The 18,411-nt window shown below is 45.1% G+C and overlaps 1 protein-coding gene across 3 annotated transcripts in view; it reads right to left on the reverse strand.

The window, feature by feature from the left end:
• Nprl3 (NPR3 like, GATOR1 complex subunit) overlaps positions 1 to 18,411 on the reverse strand; it is a 39,803-nt gene that overhangs the window by 14,273 nt on the left and 7,119 nt on the right. For 2 of the 3 annotated variants that reach the window (XR_006020788.1, XM_038325059.2), the window contains exons 3-7: positions 15,229 to 15,267; positions 11,752 to 11,881; positions 10,105 to 10,179; positions 6,026 to 6,179; positions 3,775 to 3,856 (exon numbers count right to left, since the gene is read on the reverse strand). Coding sequence is in view for 2 of the 3 variants with exons in the window: in XM_038325059.2 (XP_038180987.1) it covers positions 3,775 to 3,856; positions 6,026 to 6,179; positions 10,105 to 10,179; positions 11,752 to 11,881; positions 15,229 to 15,267 (480 nt within the window). In the remaining variant the exon portion in view is untranslated. The remainder of the gene's footprint in view (positions 1 to 3,774; positions 3,857 to 6,025; positions 6,180 to 10,104; positions 10,180 to 11,751; positions 11,882 to 15,228; positions 15,268 to 18,411) is intronic. The other variant, XM_038325060.2, reaches the window with a different exon arrangement.

Raw genomic sequence — 18,411 nt, forward strand, 5'->3', positions numbered from 1 at the left:
GTGAGCCCTCACTCCCCCAGGATCCCTGCAGCACTGACTGACTGTTCAATGCAAAGCAGGCCATGGCTCCCAAACATCTATGTGTGCTTCTCCCAGAGCCTCAGCACCTCTGAGGAAGGGTGGAGGATGGGTACCACGCTGTGGCTGAGGGCAACTGTGGTTCACATTCCCTCAGGGAGAAACAAACTAGATGGTTTAATGAGTGTCAAGATGTGATTCAAAGACCCAGGCTCCCTGAGGAACTCAACATTCTTAGCCTCTTCTAGAACTGGGCCCTGACCAAAGCATGTCTGAGTGCATGGAAAGCTCACAACCAACCTTGAGAAACCACCTAAGGAAACACTGCATCATGATAAGATCTCAGCATCTATACACAGATGGGAAAAGAAGGGCAAGAGGGGAGAAGGTTAGAGTACGCTGCATGGAGTCACACCCATGCAAACACTAGCCTGCCTCCTCCAATTAGCTTAACTCATGGTCATAAAGGGAAGAAATAATAGGTCCTATTTTTGAACTCTTTTATTTAGGGTATAGCACAGGGTAGCTGTTGGAACAACATGGAATAAGAATTAAATGCCATGCCGGGCGGTGGTGGCGCACGCCTTTAATCCCAGCACTCGGGAGGCAGAGGCAGGCGGATCTCTGTGAGTTCGAGACCAGCCTGGTCTACAAGAGCTAGTTCCAGGACAGGCTCTAAAGCCACAGAGAAACCCTGTCTCGAAAAACCAAAAACCAAAAAAAAAAAAAAAAAAAAAAAAAAAAAAAAAAAAAAAAAAAAAGAATTAAATGCCATGACTCCTATCATTTCAAATACAAATGATTCTGCTCCACCAAGGACCTCAGTGGTGCTGTAACAACCATCTGGTAGGTGCAACTCTAAGTACTGTTTCGGGTTCCTGGAGTACAGCAAGAAAGGAAACAAATTACAGCCTTGCATTTGGGAGAATCTCTGGCTGGCACTGAGAAAGACAACCTTTAGCAAATTTTATAAACCAGAGTTACAGAAAAAGGCACATCAAAGACTTGTGTATAGGCCAGGCTTAAATGCTAGCTGTGGGCATGAGGGAAACCAGGGACACCTTAAGGCCTTTATAATACCTTCACAGCTCAGGTGTCTCTGCCAGCCTGTGGCTTTCCCTCTGAATACTTTGTGCTGAGATGGAGCCTCTTTACAAACTAACTGAGCTCTGTGGGGCAGAGACACTGAGCGCTGCCATTAGGAGTCCCCTGAGGACCAGATGCACTTCTAGACAAACCTCTGGAGTACACTGGAGGACAGAGAGCATCAGAAATGAGTCTGCCCAACTTTAGCCTGTAGCTCTGGAGAAAGTCAAGTGAATCCTTCATAGTAAGAGGGTAAACCAGGGAACACACTAGCATCTGTTAAGAAGGGAAGAAACGGGACTGTCCCTACTTCTGTAATCTGCAATTCAAGACAAAACCAGGGTCTACACCAGAAAAGTTTCCTGCTAAGCTTGTGTTTCTTTTTACAGGTGTTTAATTATTTAGTCTGAAAACACTCTGCAGACAAACACTATCCCCACGCTTATCCAGCCTTCACAGCAGAAGAGCCCAGCCCTTTCTGTAACAAGAGATAATGCTTCTGCTGGAGCCCTGCATCTGCACACCATGACTGTGCAGAGCACCAGGACCCTGCGGTCCACACCCAAGATGCGCCCTGTGCAAGCTTATCTCACTACTCACTCCTACCTTTAGCTAAGAACCAAAGGTCACTTTTTGACTCAGCTCAGCTCATCCTCTTCCTACTCTGAGACTCTGTCATGTGTGCTATGTCCTTTGACCCACACTGCAGCCGTCAATCTTCGGCACATGTGGTAGGATGCTGCACAAACCAGGAGACATGGGTAGGCTTCAAAAGTCCTTGAGACGTCAAACAAAACTTTACCTATAGGCACACTCTCATGAAATACAGACCGTAACTCTCAGAATACTCAGAGGCATCCACAGGCTTGCGCGTGCGCTTGAGCAGTGCCTGGCCAGGCCTAAGACAGAATTCCCAAGAGCTAAGCCTCCCAGACTCTACCACAGTCCGTTAACTCAGAGAATTACTCAACAGAACATTTCTTCACACCCAAAGGGATTTAAATCATCATTTCTCCTGTCATTACATATTCCTTTAACTCTCAGTGGATGAGCTAGGCAAAGGGTTATGTACAGAAGGTGAAGGGACACTCCTGCCCTGTTGAGGAATGGAACTCAGGGGTCACATGGGCTCGTGGAGTTCCATAAGGAGACAGGTACTGGGACAATCAGGGTGACCTCCTAAGAGGTTCCTACTTCCAGCCTATTTTCACAGACACACAGGGACCCTGACTTTGGCTAAAATAGTAAATCCAGAAAAATTCTGTTGAAAAGATGTTCTCAAAGCTCTACATCAATTAAGCCCACAACTTCCTGTCCTTTAGGTCTTCTCTAAGATCTTTCTCAGGAATCTGGCAGGAACCTGCTTTCAGGAGACAGTTACCCAGGTAATATACAGTCAGCCACACCTTTTCATTGCTGAGGGAACAGGACCTTGAGACCAACCACAGACCTTGTGAGATGAGGCTGGGGGAAAATCAAGCCAAGAGGGCTACTAGGCAATTACAGAGCTGTGCCAATACCAGATGGAGGTCACAACTGCCACATCCTGCCAGGAAGTGTTGCTCTCAGCATCCCCAAAGCAGGTTCTAGGACCCAGGATTGACTGGTGTGGAAGTTCACCTGGAGGAGTGAGACCTTGCATACTAACAAACAGGTTATCTGGCTAGAAAAAGAATCTTGAGTAGCCTTTCTGGTGAGAAATTCCAAAAGCTCAAATTCCTGTGCTCCTCCAAACTGGTCCACCAGGTGGCGCTGGGAGGCATCAAGCCCTGAGCTGTGCCCGGTGGGTGACACAACTATGTAAGGTCTTCCTTCCCCCAACTTTCCACCACAGTCCCCATCCACTCTTTTTCTCTAGAAACCTAAGGTCCCTGGTTTTCCTTTTACTTTGTTTTTTTAAGAAGCCATGTACCCCAGCCTTGTCTACATAAATGAGTTAGTTCCAGGCCTGTGAGAGCTACAGAAAAGAACCCAGTCCAACAAACAAAAGAGAAAAAGCTAGAGTCATACACCTATAATCCCAGCAGAAGGATCTGAAGTCTCAAACCAACTTAGACTTAGTGAGACTCTATCACTCACACACACACAATTAAGTATTTTGTTTACATTTTAATAGAGTATTCGGCCACCAATATAATCAAATCAACATGAGGTTTCCATCATGTCCCCAATATTTGCTGACCCTATATAGTAAGTGTCTCACACTCCTGCTCTCCCGGAGCCCAGATTATGACAGGAAACTCCAGTTCTACCCACTGAACCTTGATTTCCTCATGTGTGAAGAGACTCACCTCAATACAGATGGCAAAGAACTTGGTAGCAAGTTAAGCTCAATAAAATGTTTAATGGCTTAAAAAAAAACCTTTCAGGCTTCTGTGCATAACTTTGCACAATCTTCTATTTTAAAAGGGGTCTGGAGTGATGTGTCCCTGCCGAGTACACACTACTCAACAAAGGGGCTGCCGTTTGAAAAATGGACACCAAGGTGACTTTCCTGAAGAGCTGTCCCTTCCCTGACCGCCCTTGTTCCTACCTCAGCAGAGCTCCAGCACACGCACGCCAGAGTATTACCCAGCCTATGGCAGCACTGTCTGTGGGATGTCTCAGCTCTGGAGGCTGGGGGAAGGTAACCCAGGAAGAGGAGATTAAACAAGCATAACACTGTCTTACCTGTCATAAGCTTCTTTGAGGTCCCTAGCCAGCTTACACTTGGGCAGGATGTGGTGGAACGGGGACTGAGGACCTTCATTTGCTACAAGAATCACAACAGGTAAGGATTTACCTGATTTTTTTTTTGTTTTTTTGTTTTTACAAAGCAAATAAACATGCACAGGCCAGAACAGGAACTATCTTTAGAACAAATTCAACATTTCAACATTAACAAGTGATGCTAAAGCAATGTTAAATTAACATCAAGAAACCCCTTGCAGTAATAATAATAACAATAATAATAACAAATCAATGTATCCCTGATCCCTGTAAAATAAAAACAGACTCACGGTGATCTGTGAAATTATTTCTATATGAAATATCTGCATTGAAACTTGTCACTGGCCTACACAACCTTGTAGCCACAGGAGCCTGCCACAGAAGGAATGTCTCTTGACTCATCAGACCCCACCTTCTGCTGCGGTGACTGGTATTCCCATGTCATATCCCACTCCTCTTCCCACACTTGTATGCTAGTGAGATTTGTTTTTATGACTGAAATATCTTTTATTAATCTTCATGAATCACTAATAAAAATACGAAAAATTAAGATCTTTCTTTTGTTGTTGTTTTGAGACAGGGTTTCTCTGTGTAGCCCTGGCTGTCCTAAAACTTACTCAGTAGACCAGACTGGCCTCGAAGTCACAGAGATCTGCCTGCCTCTGCATCCCAAGTGCTGGGATTAAAGGTGTGTGCTACCATCACCCGGTGAATCTGGTTTTTTTAACATTTAATTTTTTAACAGATTTTTGTTGTTGTTTGTAAGTTTGTTTCTTTCCTTTTGAGACAGGGTCTCACTATGTAGCCTTGGCTAGATTGGGACTCACTATGTAGACCAGGCTGGCCTCAAATTCACAGAGATCCACTTGCCTCTGCCTCCCCAAATTAAAGGTAAGTACCATCAAAGAAGAAGATGAAATAAAATTTCTGGATTGTTAACTATTATAATTAACTAAAATAGAAAATATAAGTGAGGGCTGGAGAGATGGCTCAGCAGTTAAGAGCACTGGCTGTTCTTCTAGAGGTCCTGAGTTCAATTCCCAGCAACCACATGGTGGCTCACAACCATCTATAATGAGATCTGGAACCCTCTTCTGGCCTGCAGGCACACATTCAGGAGAAACACTATATAGAATAAATCAATAAATCTTAAAGTGTGTGTGTGTGTGTGTGTGTGTGTTGTCATTTTGTTTTGGGTCCTGGGGCTGGAACCCAGAGCCTCACAAATACTAAAACAACCATTCTATAACTACTTTCAGGCCCACAATGCAAGTGTTTTTGTTTTTCAGACAGGGTCTCTCTATCCCTGACTGGCCTGGAAATCAGAGACCCACTGGCCTTTGTCTCCCAAGTGCTAGTATTAAAGGTATACACCACTTTAGCTGGGCAGTGGTGATGCACACCTTTAATTCCAGCACTCAGGAGGCAAAGGCAGGTGGATCTCATTCTTTCTTCTGTAGCTGCTAACTTTATTGAAAGGAGGCCAAGGTTGTTACCAGTTTCTCTTTTGGGCACAATAAACATTACCGTGTCTATCAGCAAAGACTATTTCTTATAATTGATTAGGAGATATAGTTAGATTCTTCTTCAATTTAACAGCCAAAAATATGGAAATCACCCATTTTACCAGCTGATGATCTTAATTACCCCTCCCTGAGATTCCCAACCCAGGGCAAATTTGTCTAGCAGAACTAATGCCAGGCAGAGATACACAGCAGTGTGTGGGGTATTTCCTATAGACATCAATTCAGACCCATCCATTTAGGGAAGTAGATCCATATGCAAACGCCTGGAAGAGCCTCCTGTGCCCCTTGTCATGACCAGCTCAGTGTGAAGAGGCTGTAACTTCTCTGACCAGTTTCTGCTTACCAGATGTTGTAAGAACTTCCTCTCCAGTGTCCAGTTCACCAAAAGCCAAAGCTTTGGTTAGCTTCTGACTGTTCTGTTGTGGTATGGGAGAGGTAGAGAGATTCTCTGTACTTAGTCCACAAAGAGTACTGGCATGTGCTCAAACCTGCAATCAGGCAGTAAGCCCGCCTTTCTACATAGAGGATCTCTTCAATAGTGTCCCTGAAACTAGAGAGCCAATTAGTAGCACTATCTGCAATTGCCTCGAATCAAAGCATAGTGACCAACTGGCCCTCTAGAGATATGACACCAAGAGAAGTCATCAGCCAGAGCAGACCCACGCTCACCATGCAGCTGCACTTACCGTCAGCCATAGCAGATACCTCATCCTGAAGTGCTAGGATCAGCTTGGCCTCTCGAGTGAGGTATTGGCAGCGGCGCTCCTCATGCTGCAGGACAGTGGCAATGCGCCGGGACAAGTTATGTAGACAGTTTATCACTGATGGGTCAGCATTTGCCTGCGTGAAAGAGGCCAAATGCTCAACATATGTATACAGAGACATATAATTTAAAAGGAGCTTATACATGTGCACAGCAAAAGTGCAGACCATGAAAAAGGCCCTCTCCATTTCCTCCACTAGGTTCCTCCTCATCGTAATTACTGTCCAGAATCCCTGTGCATGTCTACAGCCTACCTACACAAATGCTGGCTGACACCCCATCTTATTTTTATATCTCGGGAACAACTGTCTAGAGGGTTGCAGTAGTGACTCTATGGGAGTCCTCTATGGGGAACACATTCCCACTATGCTAGGGCTATATAGAAAAGAAGGGACAGCTAAGGGCACCCACCTGTTCTGTGATCTGGGTCACAGGTCCTCATCTGAGGAAGGACACCCAACTGAGCAGAGAAAGCTAGTCAGACACTTACAGCACTCAGAACAGAGGCTGCCCTGAGCAAAATCTTGGAGGTTTCTGTAATCATTGCTGCTGTGCACTGACCATTCAGGAACATGTCTGGTCTACAGTATATAGGAATGCATTCACAACAGGCACATTGTTACAGAACATGTAACACAGAAGCATTATGCTGTCTGCTAAATATCTGTCAGGGGTGAGTTCTTCCTAGCAAAGAAGACATAAGTTAACCAGAATACCAGTAGGCCTGATCATTTTGCATCCACAATGACTAGGTCAAAATAGCATGCAAAAGTTCTCAGGTTAGAAGTGTCCCTCACTCCTCTGAAACCTATCAGAGACCACAGTCAAACAGCAGGTGTCCACACCCAGACCAAGGGTGGAGCAGGCCACTGTGGGATCTGTGGAGATGCTTGAAGGAGCAGATAACTGAGCCAAGCATGACTCAGCGCTTCTAGAGGCCACCAGAACTGCTGAGTAATACTTTGGGGTACAGGGTTAGAAGGGAGAGGGGCAAATGGCACTACTGATTAGGCCCTCTGATGCTGTTTTCCCATCCTGTGTATTTTCCAGATGACTCTGTGCCTGTAACTTTTAAGTAGAAATCTTACCCAGACCACACTTTGTTCACTTGGAGTTGGAGATTTCCCATACTGACAGTAAGTCCCATCTTCACAAAGAGAACTAGCACATGGGCAGGCTTGCAATCAGGCTGTCTGCCCTGACTCTGCAGGCCTAAGGCATCCCCTGACCATGTCCTAAACAGGATGATTTACAGGATATATGCAACTGCCTCAAAACACACATTTAGGAAAGTCTGAGTGAAAACATTTCCACTAGAAAAGCAGGGAGAAAATAATCTTGGACACAGAAAACTCCTTTGAGGAAGGACTGAAGAGGAGCCACTAGCTGAGGCACAAAAGCATCCCTACATCAGCTGCTGGGGACCAACTGTTCATATTTCACCTTTGTGCAAAGTGGTTCTTACCTTCTCCCCACCCATGTAAGGCGCAATGACATGCACTGAAGGGATATCTGGTATGTCCTGTTTGCACAGGCTAACACTGAGCAAGCTGCCTTCAGCTCCAAGCTATGCAGGGACATGCTGAGAAAGCAGCCACCCAGATCATGCCAGACTTTAATATGAATGTTTATAAAGTACATACTTGCAGCTAGGCATGATAGCTTGTCCCTATAATGCTAGCACTTGGGAGGCAGAGGTAGAAGGATCAAGTTTAAGTCTACATATGAAGTTTGAGGCCAGCCTAGTCTACATGACACCATCTCAAACAAAGAAACAATGTACAGAATAGGAAGCAGCACTGAAGTGACTATGTCATCATCCACGGGGCTTCCTGCCAAAAGCTTGTATCCAAATGAAACACCTCCATAGTCACTTCCAGTCTGCAGGGCGCAGAAAGTCGGGAAGCAGGTCTCACAGTCTACTCAATGAGACAAATCTGGATGTGGAAAGTGTGATGGGACAGCTAAGACTAGAAGACAAAGAGACTCCACAGTGAGTGGAGTCTGCATCATGGCTCACACAGGCCAACTGGAAAACTATGTTCTCAGAAATTTTTAATAGACCAGGTACTAGTTAATACCAACTTACTGTGGTGAATTCTTATCAAATTGAAAAGTGTATTACGGCATAAAGTAAGAACCATTACTTTAGCCTTTAATCCCAGTCCTTGGGAGGTAGAGACAGGCGGATCTCTGTGAGTTCAAGGCCAGCCTGGTTTACAGAGTGAGTTCCAGGACAAGCTCTACAGTGAAACACTGTCTCAAAAAAACAAAAAACAAAAACAAAAACAAAAAAATTACTTTATAGATAAGTCTAGGAATAATGAATAAAAATACAACAGACATGAGGCACATGCTTGTAATCCTAGCAGAAGAGTAAAGAGTTCTAGGTCATCCTCAGATATGTAAGAGTTTATGGCCAGCCTGAGATATATAAGACCATGTCTAAAAAGAAACAAAAGGTAGGCATGGTGGTGCATACCTTTAATCCCAGGACTCAGGAGGCAGAGGCAGGCAGATCTCTGAGTTTAAGGCTAGCCTGCTCTACAGAGGGAGTTCTAAGACAGCAGGGATACAGAGAGAAACCCTGTCTCAAAATAAAAATGGGTGTGGGAGGGGCAAGGCAGAAAGATGGCTCAGTAGTTAAGAGCACTTGATGCTTCTCCAGAGGTCCTGAGTTCTGTTCCTAGCACACATCAAGTGGCTCACAACCGCTTGTAACCTCAGCTCCAAAGGATCTGATCTAACTCCTCTTCTGGCCTTGGACAGACACCCATTTACTCATGCACACATAAAAATAAATCCAAAACAGAAGAATGGACATGAGGCCTAAGACTTGCTTTAAGATATAGTGGCAAGCTGGAGAGATGGCTCAGTGGTTAAGAGCACTGGCTGCTCTTCTATAGGACCTGGGTTCAATTCCCAGCACATGGCAGCTCACAACTATCTGTAACTCCAGTTCCAAGGAATTCAATACCCTCACACAGACTTACACACAGGCAAAACACCAATAAAATAAAAATAAATAAATCTTTAAAAAAAAGATACAGAGGCATAAAAACTGCCATTGGACTCCTCATGGGTTTCCTGTTAAGAGGGATAAAATATGAATCTAGATAGCAGTGATAAACAAGATGAATAGTGACATTATATTATAAACGTATTACGTATAATTAAATTCTTTTATTTATTATTTGATGTTTTAGGTCAGAATCTTACTATACAGTTGAAGACATGTGCAGTTATGCCTGACATAAATTGTCTATTTTTTTTTTAGGGTAATAGGGCACTAAAACAGGGTTTCATTAGCCCACGCTGGTCTCAAGCTCCCTGTGATCTTGAATTCCTACTTGTCCGACTTCAGCTCCCCAGGTGCTGGGGCTATAGAAATGCACTGCCAATTCTAGCTAAGTGCTCATCTGTCTTTTTCAGACAGATCGCATTCTGTAGCATAGGCTGGCCTCAAATCTGTAGCCAATTCTCCTGCATCAGCTTCCCAAGCGCTGGTGTGTGCCACCATATACTTTTTTTTTTGTTTTATGTGCAATGGTGTTTTGTCTGTGTGAGGTTGTTGATCTCCTGGAACTGTAGTTACAGAGAGTTATGAGCTGCCATCTGGGTGCTGGGAATTGAACTTGGGTCCTCTGGAAGAGCAGCCAGTGCTCTTGACTGATGAGCCTCCTCTCCAACCCCCACCATACACTTTGAAATGGGAAACATTCAGGACTAGAGATGTAGCTTAATAACAGAGTGCTTGTCCAACATGCATGAGGCCCTGTTTATTAACTACTGTTAATAAAGTAAATTTTGTTATAGGTATGTTTTTTTCAAAAATGTTCAAGGAGGAAGAGGAAGGAAACACAATGAGCTATGCTCCACCTGCACACCAAAAGGGTAAGTGCCATGCCCACAGTCTAAGCTCTGGTCCAATGAAAACTCACTGGAAACTGGCCCTTCTCCCTCAGGTCCCTTCCTGATCTAAGCACTCATGTAAACACTCACCCTCAGTGCAAACACCACATTAAAAAGAATCATGGTGGGTGCTTCCCGCTTTGGAGATGGGTCTGTTTTGGAGACCTGTAAAAGAGCATAATTCTAATAAATCAAAAGACACAGCATCCAGTCTGTCTGTCTGTTTGTAGCAGGCTCTCTATGAACTGCAGGGTGACCCTAGAATTACTATGGATCCAAGCTGGTCTGGAACTCACAGTGATTCTACCTCAGGCTCTCTATACTGGAATAGGAAGGATGAGACACCACAGCCAGCAGACAGCTTTAACTTTCTACAGGAAGTTCTTAGATCTTTCTACTCCATGCATGGAGAAAGGCTCCAGAGCACGGAAAATGAGAAAAAAAATCCCAGGGTCTTTGAGAAGGTGTTGGTGCTTTTGCTCAAACAGTCATCCATACAAACCAGAGAATTTCATGTGTGGAAGGAGCAGGATGGCTGGGGCTGGGAGTTCTATGACTGAAGGAATCAACTGACAATGCCCAAAAGAGACAGGACAGAACCCAGAACCATGCCTCTGTTGCATGGCAAGTACTCAGGACATTTAGAGATAGGACAGTGCTCAGCAGCCATGATGAAAAGGGGCAGCCAGTCTTGCGACAGAACCAAGTCACTCTCTCTTCCCGTTCTGGCATCCAGGCAGCTCCAGTCACAAACACCAAAGCATCCAAAGGTAACACTCTGAGCTCTTCAAGTGCAATTACAAGTGCTGCCTAGAGAGGGAGTTAGAACTCTCCCTATAACTCCAGGAACCGTACCCATCCCTGCCAGTCACTGCAATTCTACAGGAAGTGATCATCAACTCTCTTCACCCATAGACAGGAACCCAAACCCAGTCATTTGATACCGTTGTAAGGAGGGAGGGTATTATCAAAGGGGCAAGATACTTCCAGTTGCCCTCAGAAGCTCCTCACACTGATAAAGCTTGCAAGTCACAGCACAGCCCTTTATACATTCCTGTATAGTATGGCATACCAAAACCTTCTGAATCTAGGTGATACTGTTATGGATCCTGCCTGGATTTAGAGTTGACTGGCTCTAGTGGACAGTCTTCTTTGGGTAACAGCACATTCCACCTTGCTAACACTCCTCAGTACCCAAACACTCGTCTATCAGAAAACAAATATAAAAAGGTCAGCACAACAATGCATACTAAAATATGTTGGCTATTAAAATATCATTTAACAGAAGTGTTTGCACCATTTTTTTAGAAGGTGCAGGAATTAGACAATTGTTAGTTAACTCATTCTATTGCCTTTTCTGGACGCAAATACCCTATACATGAGGAAAGGCCACAGAGGAGGCACAGAATGCAGTCAGCAAAGACTAGTGACAGAGAGCTGGGGATGGAGCCCAGTGGGCCAACAACCGCACAGCACATTCAAAGTCTTGAGTTCCATTCATCACTAAATGAAAAGAACAAACTGGTGGCAGGGACTATAGACAGGGCAATACCCCCTGTCGTTTTCTACTGGAGTCCCAGGACCGACAAAGGTACGCAATTCATGGCAAGCAGCTGATCAGGTCTGCTGCCTCAAGGGCACATTCACCAGCATCGATGTCAGCACAGTCCTGACCCTCAGAGCCAGAAGCCAGCCCCACCCACCTAGAAAGATCCTACCTGCCGAGGAGGGCCATACCTGCCCCAGACCATGCTGCAGCAGTGTCGGGTGCCCAACAAACCGTACGTTATCAATCTTCAGTTCAAATTTTTGGCCACACATTTCAGACTTGGTTGCCAAAATTGTTGCCAGAATAACATCCGAGAACCTTAAAATTTTAAAAAGGTAGATGGAGATGCATTAATGAAAATCATAGCACCATGCCCAGGTACCCAAAAAGGGGGAGTGGCTCAGGAAATGACAGTTCTGTGGAGCTACTTTGTCCCCAGTGGGCGGCATTTCATCAGTGGCTCTCTTGCAGCAATCCCAAGGTTAGGGATGTGAAGTCACCAGAATTACAGGTGGAAGGCAGGAGAAGCACAGGCTGAAGGCACATGCTGTCATTTATTGCATGCTGTATGAAATTAGAAGAGAAACAGCTGTGGTTTGCATTTAAAAGATCGACTGGGGCTGGCACTGCCCTCAGGAGCCACTCAATGAGGCTCACAGGCAGAAGGCCTCTCCTTACTGTACTTTGGTTTGTGGAACTGTACTTCTCTCAATCTCAGTGACCCCAAACCATCCATAACAGGGCCACAAAAAGGACCAGGGGAAAGAGCTCAAAGATGCATGCAGTATGCTAACTACATCCCTTTCAGCATAGCTGCTCAGCCCTTCCCTTATCCTGAATACTTAAACTTCTCAGTTCTTCTTGAGGGAGTGTGGTACAAGGCATGCAGACACACTGTGTTACAGGAACATGGGATGCACAGAAACAAGTGTCATGGGGAAGTGGGAACGGCTGGGGTGTGAGAGCTCGCCCCTTCCAATATGCATCTGTACATCTGTCCCCCTGCTGGCAAACCTAGTCCTCCACGTCTGGGGGATCTGGATAAGTGAGTTGCCTGAAGGGAGGAGAGCACTGGGGCCTGGTGTTGCCTCTTATCTCGGAGACCAGGGACTGAGGGCCTCCACACACGAGCACTTTTTCTGATCTGGCCCCGAGGAGAGCGAGCACCTACGCTCACCTATCTACTAAGGAACACTTTCTAATATCTAGGAGGGTAGTTTGGGGAAGACAGCTCTAGCACTATCAAGACCATAATCTGCCCTGGGCAGGGAGACCCTTCAGTCCTGAAAGAGTCTATCTGGGATGACATTCCACTGTGGGACCTTAGTCTTGTTTCTTCTAGAGACACTCTCAGTTGTAGGAAGGGAGACAGACTGACACCACAACTCCTCCATTGCAAGATGGAAAAGGAAGGTCAGCTTTAAGCAGCTGATGATTTGGAATTTGGTTCAATTCCAAAACAGCAAATGATGCTGAGATATAAAGTATCTAGGAGGGGCATCCATTCCCGGCCACCCTACACAGAGCAGGGCCTTAAGAAGAGTGACCTGGAGGCAATCCAGAACAGAAGCCTGGCCTTGGCCAACATGTAAGACAAGCAGCTGCGCATTTCTCCCACTTCTACCCATGCCAGCAAAAAACGTCCAGGCTGCTGTGGCCTGAAGGGCTTGCTTGCACTGGCTCCCTGAAGAACGAGCAGGATCCTCCAGCTGCTACAGGGCTTCTGGGCCCCCAAATACACCAGACACAGACGGTTGGTCAGAAAGGGCTTCCCTGCCCTTTGCAATGAGGGTTTGGTCAAACTTTTTAGCACCAGTTTTAACGATGACATTCTGGAACCTGCAGGACCCATAGCCAAGTCCTTAGTTCCTGCTTTTCTGGAACATTAATGGCTGGGGTGAATAAACAGATATGGAAGACTCCAGCATCTCAGACCAGGGTATTATAGGTTTTCTTCAAAGTCTACATAGCTCTCTCTGCCCTATTCCACCTGTTTGAAGGATACATCAGGATATTCAAACACTTTGGTTCTGATCCAGCCAACATTTCACATCACATCTAAACAAGCAGCACCCGGCATTCTACCATCCAATGATTTAGTACACAAAAGTAGCAGATGGGAGAATGACCTTTACTCCACAACAAAACTCCCTTCACAGTCAAAAATCTCCACTAAAAACCCCTGGTGTCATGAAGAGCCACAGACATGCCTTAGCTCTGGCCATGGATTCCCAGAGGAAGCAGTGGTATCCCAGCTTCCATTCATAAATACCAAAATCCAAATAAGCCCTTGAAGGAACAAAATCAAATCTTTCCCCAGTGAGAGGCAGAGAGATGTGTGTGCTTAAGTTAAGCCAAAATGCCTTAAGGGCTATCACAGAAGTTCCTGCATAGCTGGCCATTCTGTTCACCCGAGCAGGTCTGAGCTGCACGCTACCTCTTACCATTATACATTTATGATGAAAATTCACCTGCTTGGCTGTGGAATTCACACAGTGTTTGATGACATAATGGGCACAAAGATAAAGGCCAGGAAAGGGGTATAACTTACACATAGCAAATTACGAGGGACAAGGTTTACCGTTTCCAAAATTTACAAAAATCCTTTTGATAAAAACATAGTAAACGTAATATAAGACAATAAAACAGTTGCTACAAAAACTAGAAATTTCTAACTTGAACATCTAAGAAAAGCATATTTAGGAAGACATGACAGTCCAGGATTCTGTTTTTAATAAATCATTCTGGAGTAGGGTTACCCAAAAACAGAGAGGGAGAAAGATTGGAAAGGATTCAACTCTACGTCCTCAACTTGCCTCTTTTTTTTAAATGTATATGAATGTTTCTTCCTGCATGTATGTATGTGACCAAGTGTGTACCTAAGGCCTATGGAGGCCAGAAGAAGTCACTGGATCCCCTGAAACTGAAGTTACAGATAGTTATGAGCTGCCATATGGGTGCTGGGGATTGAATCCAGGTCCTCTCAAGAGCAAGTGTTCTTAACCACTGAACCGTCTCTTTAGCCTCTCAACCCACCTATTGATGGAAACTCACATATACTGTATGTGAATCCACAGCCCACACAAGATGCCCTGTTAGGCGTGCAGGACAGTGCAGCCTGCAAAAGCTCCACATCACCTCATGGGGACATTTTTGTCACTACTTAGTTTCATCTAATCCTGAGTATCTAACTAAACATTCAAAATACTCAAATGCTGTTAATAGTATGTGTGTCTGTCTGTCTCTCTCCCTTCCTCTCCCTCTCAAAACTAAAGGCAAGAAGCAATGATCACAGCCCCCAGTTGTGGCAGTAGAACAGGGAGATGAGAAATCCACACCTGTTGGCCCAACACCACAGGGCTACCAGCTCCTATTTGGGGAGGAGGTTTGCACAGTACACCTGGTCCAGAAGTCTCTCTGGTGCCAGTCAACTATGCTTTAAGTTTTCAGGGGATGTGAAATAGCTAAATAATTCTGGGTGGGAAAAGGGCGGAGGCTGTGGGAAAATCTGGGCTTTTGAGAGGCAGGGAGGGTTCCAAGCTAGGGCCTATGCACCTCGTTAGTCATTCTTCAACATTGGGAGAAATTAGGCAGTAAGCACAATTACAAGAAGAGAAGGCAGCCGGAATCAAGACAGAAAAAGGGAGGAGAGATCTTGGTCTTACCCTGCAACCAATTGCTCATCGGTTGGAGGACATGGCTTGCTGAAATGGGAACAGGACCATCAAGACCAAACAAAACATTGTTTCTTCAAAACCACCAAAAGTTATGTTACAAGGCTGTTTTATAAAAACACTACTAAAGTCTAGCAGAAGCACCATTACAAAGTATTAGCTGAATTAAGCGACTTACCAGATGAGAAAGAAGACATACATACCCCAGATGAACACTTACCAAGGGATTTTTCTCACTAAAGCTCAAATTCTCACAAATACAGGCCAGGAGAGAACGAGAGTCACTGTTCAGAATCCAGGACAACATCAGCAGGCTAGACCCTAGTGCCACAGACTCAACTGGACACCTGGGGACAAGTATCTGATCTTTCCAAGAGACCAAATAAGATGCCCAGACAGAAAAGTCTTCCAAACTGGGGTGTCATATGAGTATGGTCCAGCTCCAGTTCCTGAAACACTGTGGACACCTGCATATTGACCTCCCTGAGCCTCTACCCCAGCTGGTAAGGAGGTCACAGTAGAATCAAGCATGCTTTTGTCAGAAAACTTGGGTTTCTGTACTATCTGACCTGGTCTTTAGGAGTTTAATATTTCATGTTCCTCATGAAGAGCACTTTATTCTAGAACATGCTGTGTTCCAAGCAACCATGGAAAGCTATGTAAGGGCCCTACCTGGACCACCCATTGTGGCTCCCAGTCCAGATTGCTGGATGGCTAAAGATCCACGTAAGAGAAATGGATATCAAAGGAGCCCTTCCCTAGCAGCTCCAAACTTACGTTCATCAGATTAGATAGCACTGAGGGTGATGTCTAATGGACTTCACCCAGCATCCTAGCAGCTCAAGCCTCACTCAGCTTACACTCACCTACAGCTAGACAAGTCACAATGGGCTATCCGACAGAACTTTTTACAGCGACGGATACATTCCAAGCATGCATCTATAATTTGCTAGCCACTGAATACCTGAAGTGGGGGCAGGGGATGACACAGAGGACAGGACACTAGGAGTTGGACTCTTATTTTTCTTTAATTTCATAGTTGTTTATTTATTGACGGATTGGTTTTGTTTACTTGTTTTCTTTTGAGACAGGGTCTCCCATATCCCAAATTAACCTCAGATCCACTATAAAGTCCAGGATGACCCTGACCTTCTGATCCACTTGCCTCCACCTCTTAAATTCTGGGATTACAGGAACTCACCACCACGCCCAATTTATGAAGTGCTGGGAATCCAGCCCCACTGGCCAGTGCCAATGACCAGCACAGTTCTGGTCCTTGATTACAAAGGGCAGACAGCCCCACTGGCTGTTTGCACCTGGAAAGCTGACTGCAGGAATATCCTGTAGGTCCAAAAAGGAAAGTACCTCTGGGAAGAGCCAAGGGACAAAAGAATGGCTTTGCTGTAGCAGTACTTCAAAAAGAAGCTAGGGAGTTGGGGGGGGGGGGACCTAGTGCGTGGCAGAGAACTGGACCCCAAAGGAAATTTATCTGCATCTTGTAATCATGGAGACAAGGGCCAGCAGATGCAATAAAGTTAAAATTACCAAATGAAGCAATTCTCAAGTTCATTGAAGAACTCAGACAAAAGCCCTCTCCTCCCATGGTTTTCTCTTTTGAATCATGCTAAATACTGAAATGAGTCCCTAGAAAACATCTTTGTAAATCTCTGAAATTCACTTGCAGAAATTAGATGCTGTTGTCATCCCTAGGAAATTTCTCTATGAAAAACTGTTCAAAGCCAGGCATAGTGGCATGCTGTCCTTTGATGCCAGTATTCTGGAGGCAGAAGCAGAGGCAGATGGATCTCTGTGAGTTCGAGACCAGCCTGGTCTACAGAGATTACAAGACAGTTAGGGCTACACAGAGACACCCTGTCTTGAAAAACTCAGGAAAAAAAAAAAGAAAAAGAAAAAAGAAAAGTAAATGAGGCTGTTGAAAGTCTTCTCTCCAGTGAACTTGGGGGGAGGTGACCGTGAGGACAATCCTGCTCCACAGCAGTCTGTGGCACACGTGAAAAACAAGATACACCTACGCAGTATGCAGGGGCAAAGGGGTTTTGTTTGGTTTTGTTGTTTTGAGACAGTCTCATGTAGGCCAGGGTAGCCTCAAAACTTACTAAGGATTTGAGGCTGGCCTTAAATTCTTGATCCTCCCTGCATCCTCCTTCCAAGTGCTATTATTGCAGGCACATTTATTTCAAACCACCATCCTTAAGCAGGGGAATCTCATAGGCCTGTCTATCAAAAAATGTCCTCTAAAAAGACCAGCAATTTTCTATCCCCAGCCACCCCAACCTGCCCCCCCCACACTCCTACCATGCACACAGGAGAGAATACAAACCACACTTGGGGTGCTGAGGATGTGGCTCATAGATCAACAAGGTTCCTGTGTTGTTCATGCCTAGCATGCATGAAGCCATGGGTTTGATCCCCAGAACCACATTAAACTAAATATAGTGTCACATGCCTGTCACCCCCAGGTGAGTTGTCACCCTATTTGAGAGGTAGGGCAGGAAGATCAGAAGCTCAAGATCATCCTCAGCTGCACAGAGGTTGGCGTGAAACCTTGCCACAAAAACTAAAAGTGAAATAAAATAAAATAAAAACAAAGAAACAAAAGCTCACATACTTTGGGTACTGCAATCACAGAGGTGAATATGGTGCCTCCTCAAAGATCTGACAGGAAACAGCACTGACTCACTACATCGCAAAGACCCAGCGTGGGAGTCTTAGCTACCTTTTCCCGGGACAGCGGAAGCCCTATCCTTTTCCCCACAGGCCTTGTCTATGTTTCAGTGGATCCAGGGCAAGTAAGTCACAATCTTCTCTGTTTCCTAGACTTATATTCTCTCTTACTAACCTTTAAATTGCACCTAAGAAAGCAGAAAGGACCTGCAGAGGTGACTCAGTGGTTAAGAGCACTGGCTGCTCTTCCTGAGGATCCATGTTCAATTCCCAGTACCCACATGGCTGCTCACAACTGTAGTAACTCCAGTTCCAGGGGATCTGACACTCTCACACAAACATTCATGCAAGCAAAACATCTTTAATAAAATAAATTTTAAAAAAAGAAAGGCAAAGCGGTTGCTCACAATGTAGACCTGACAGTCCTCCTAGACACAGAGAAAGACCGAACACAGGGGGAAGGACTGGCCTTTCATCCAGGCCTGAAGG

The sequence above is a fragment of the Arvicola amphibius genome, chromosome 4 (assembly GCF_903992535.2).
Source record: "Arvicola amphibius chromosome 4, mArvAmp1.2, whole genome shotgun sequence".
In the NCBI taxonomy this organism is placed as follows: Eukaryota; Metazoa; Chordata; class Mammalia; order Rodentia; family Cricetidae; genus Arvicola; species Arvicola amphibius.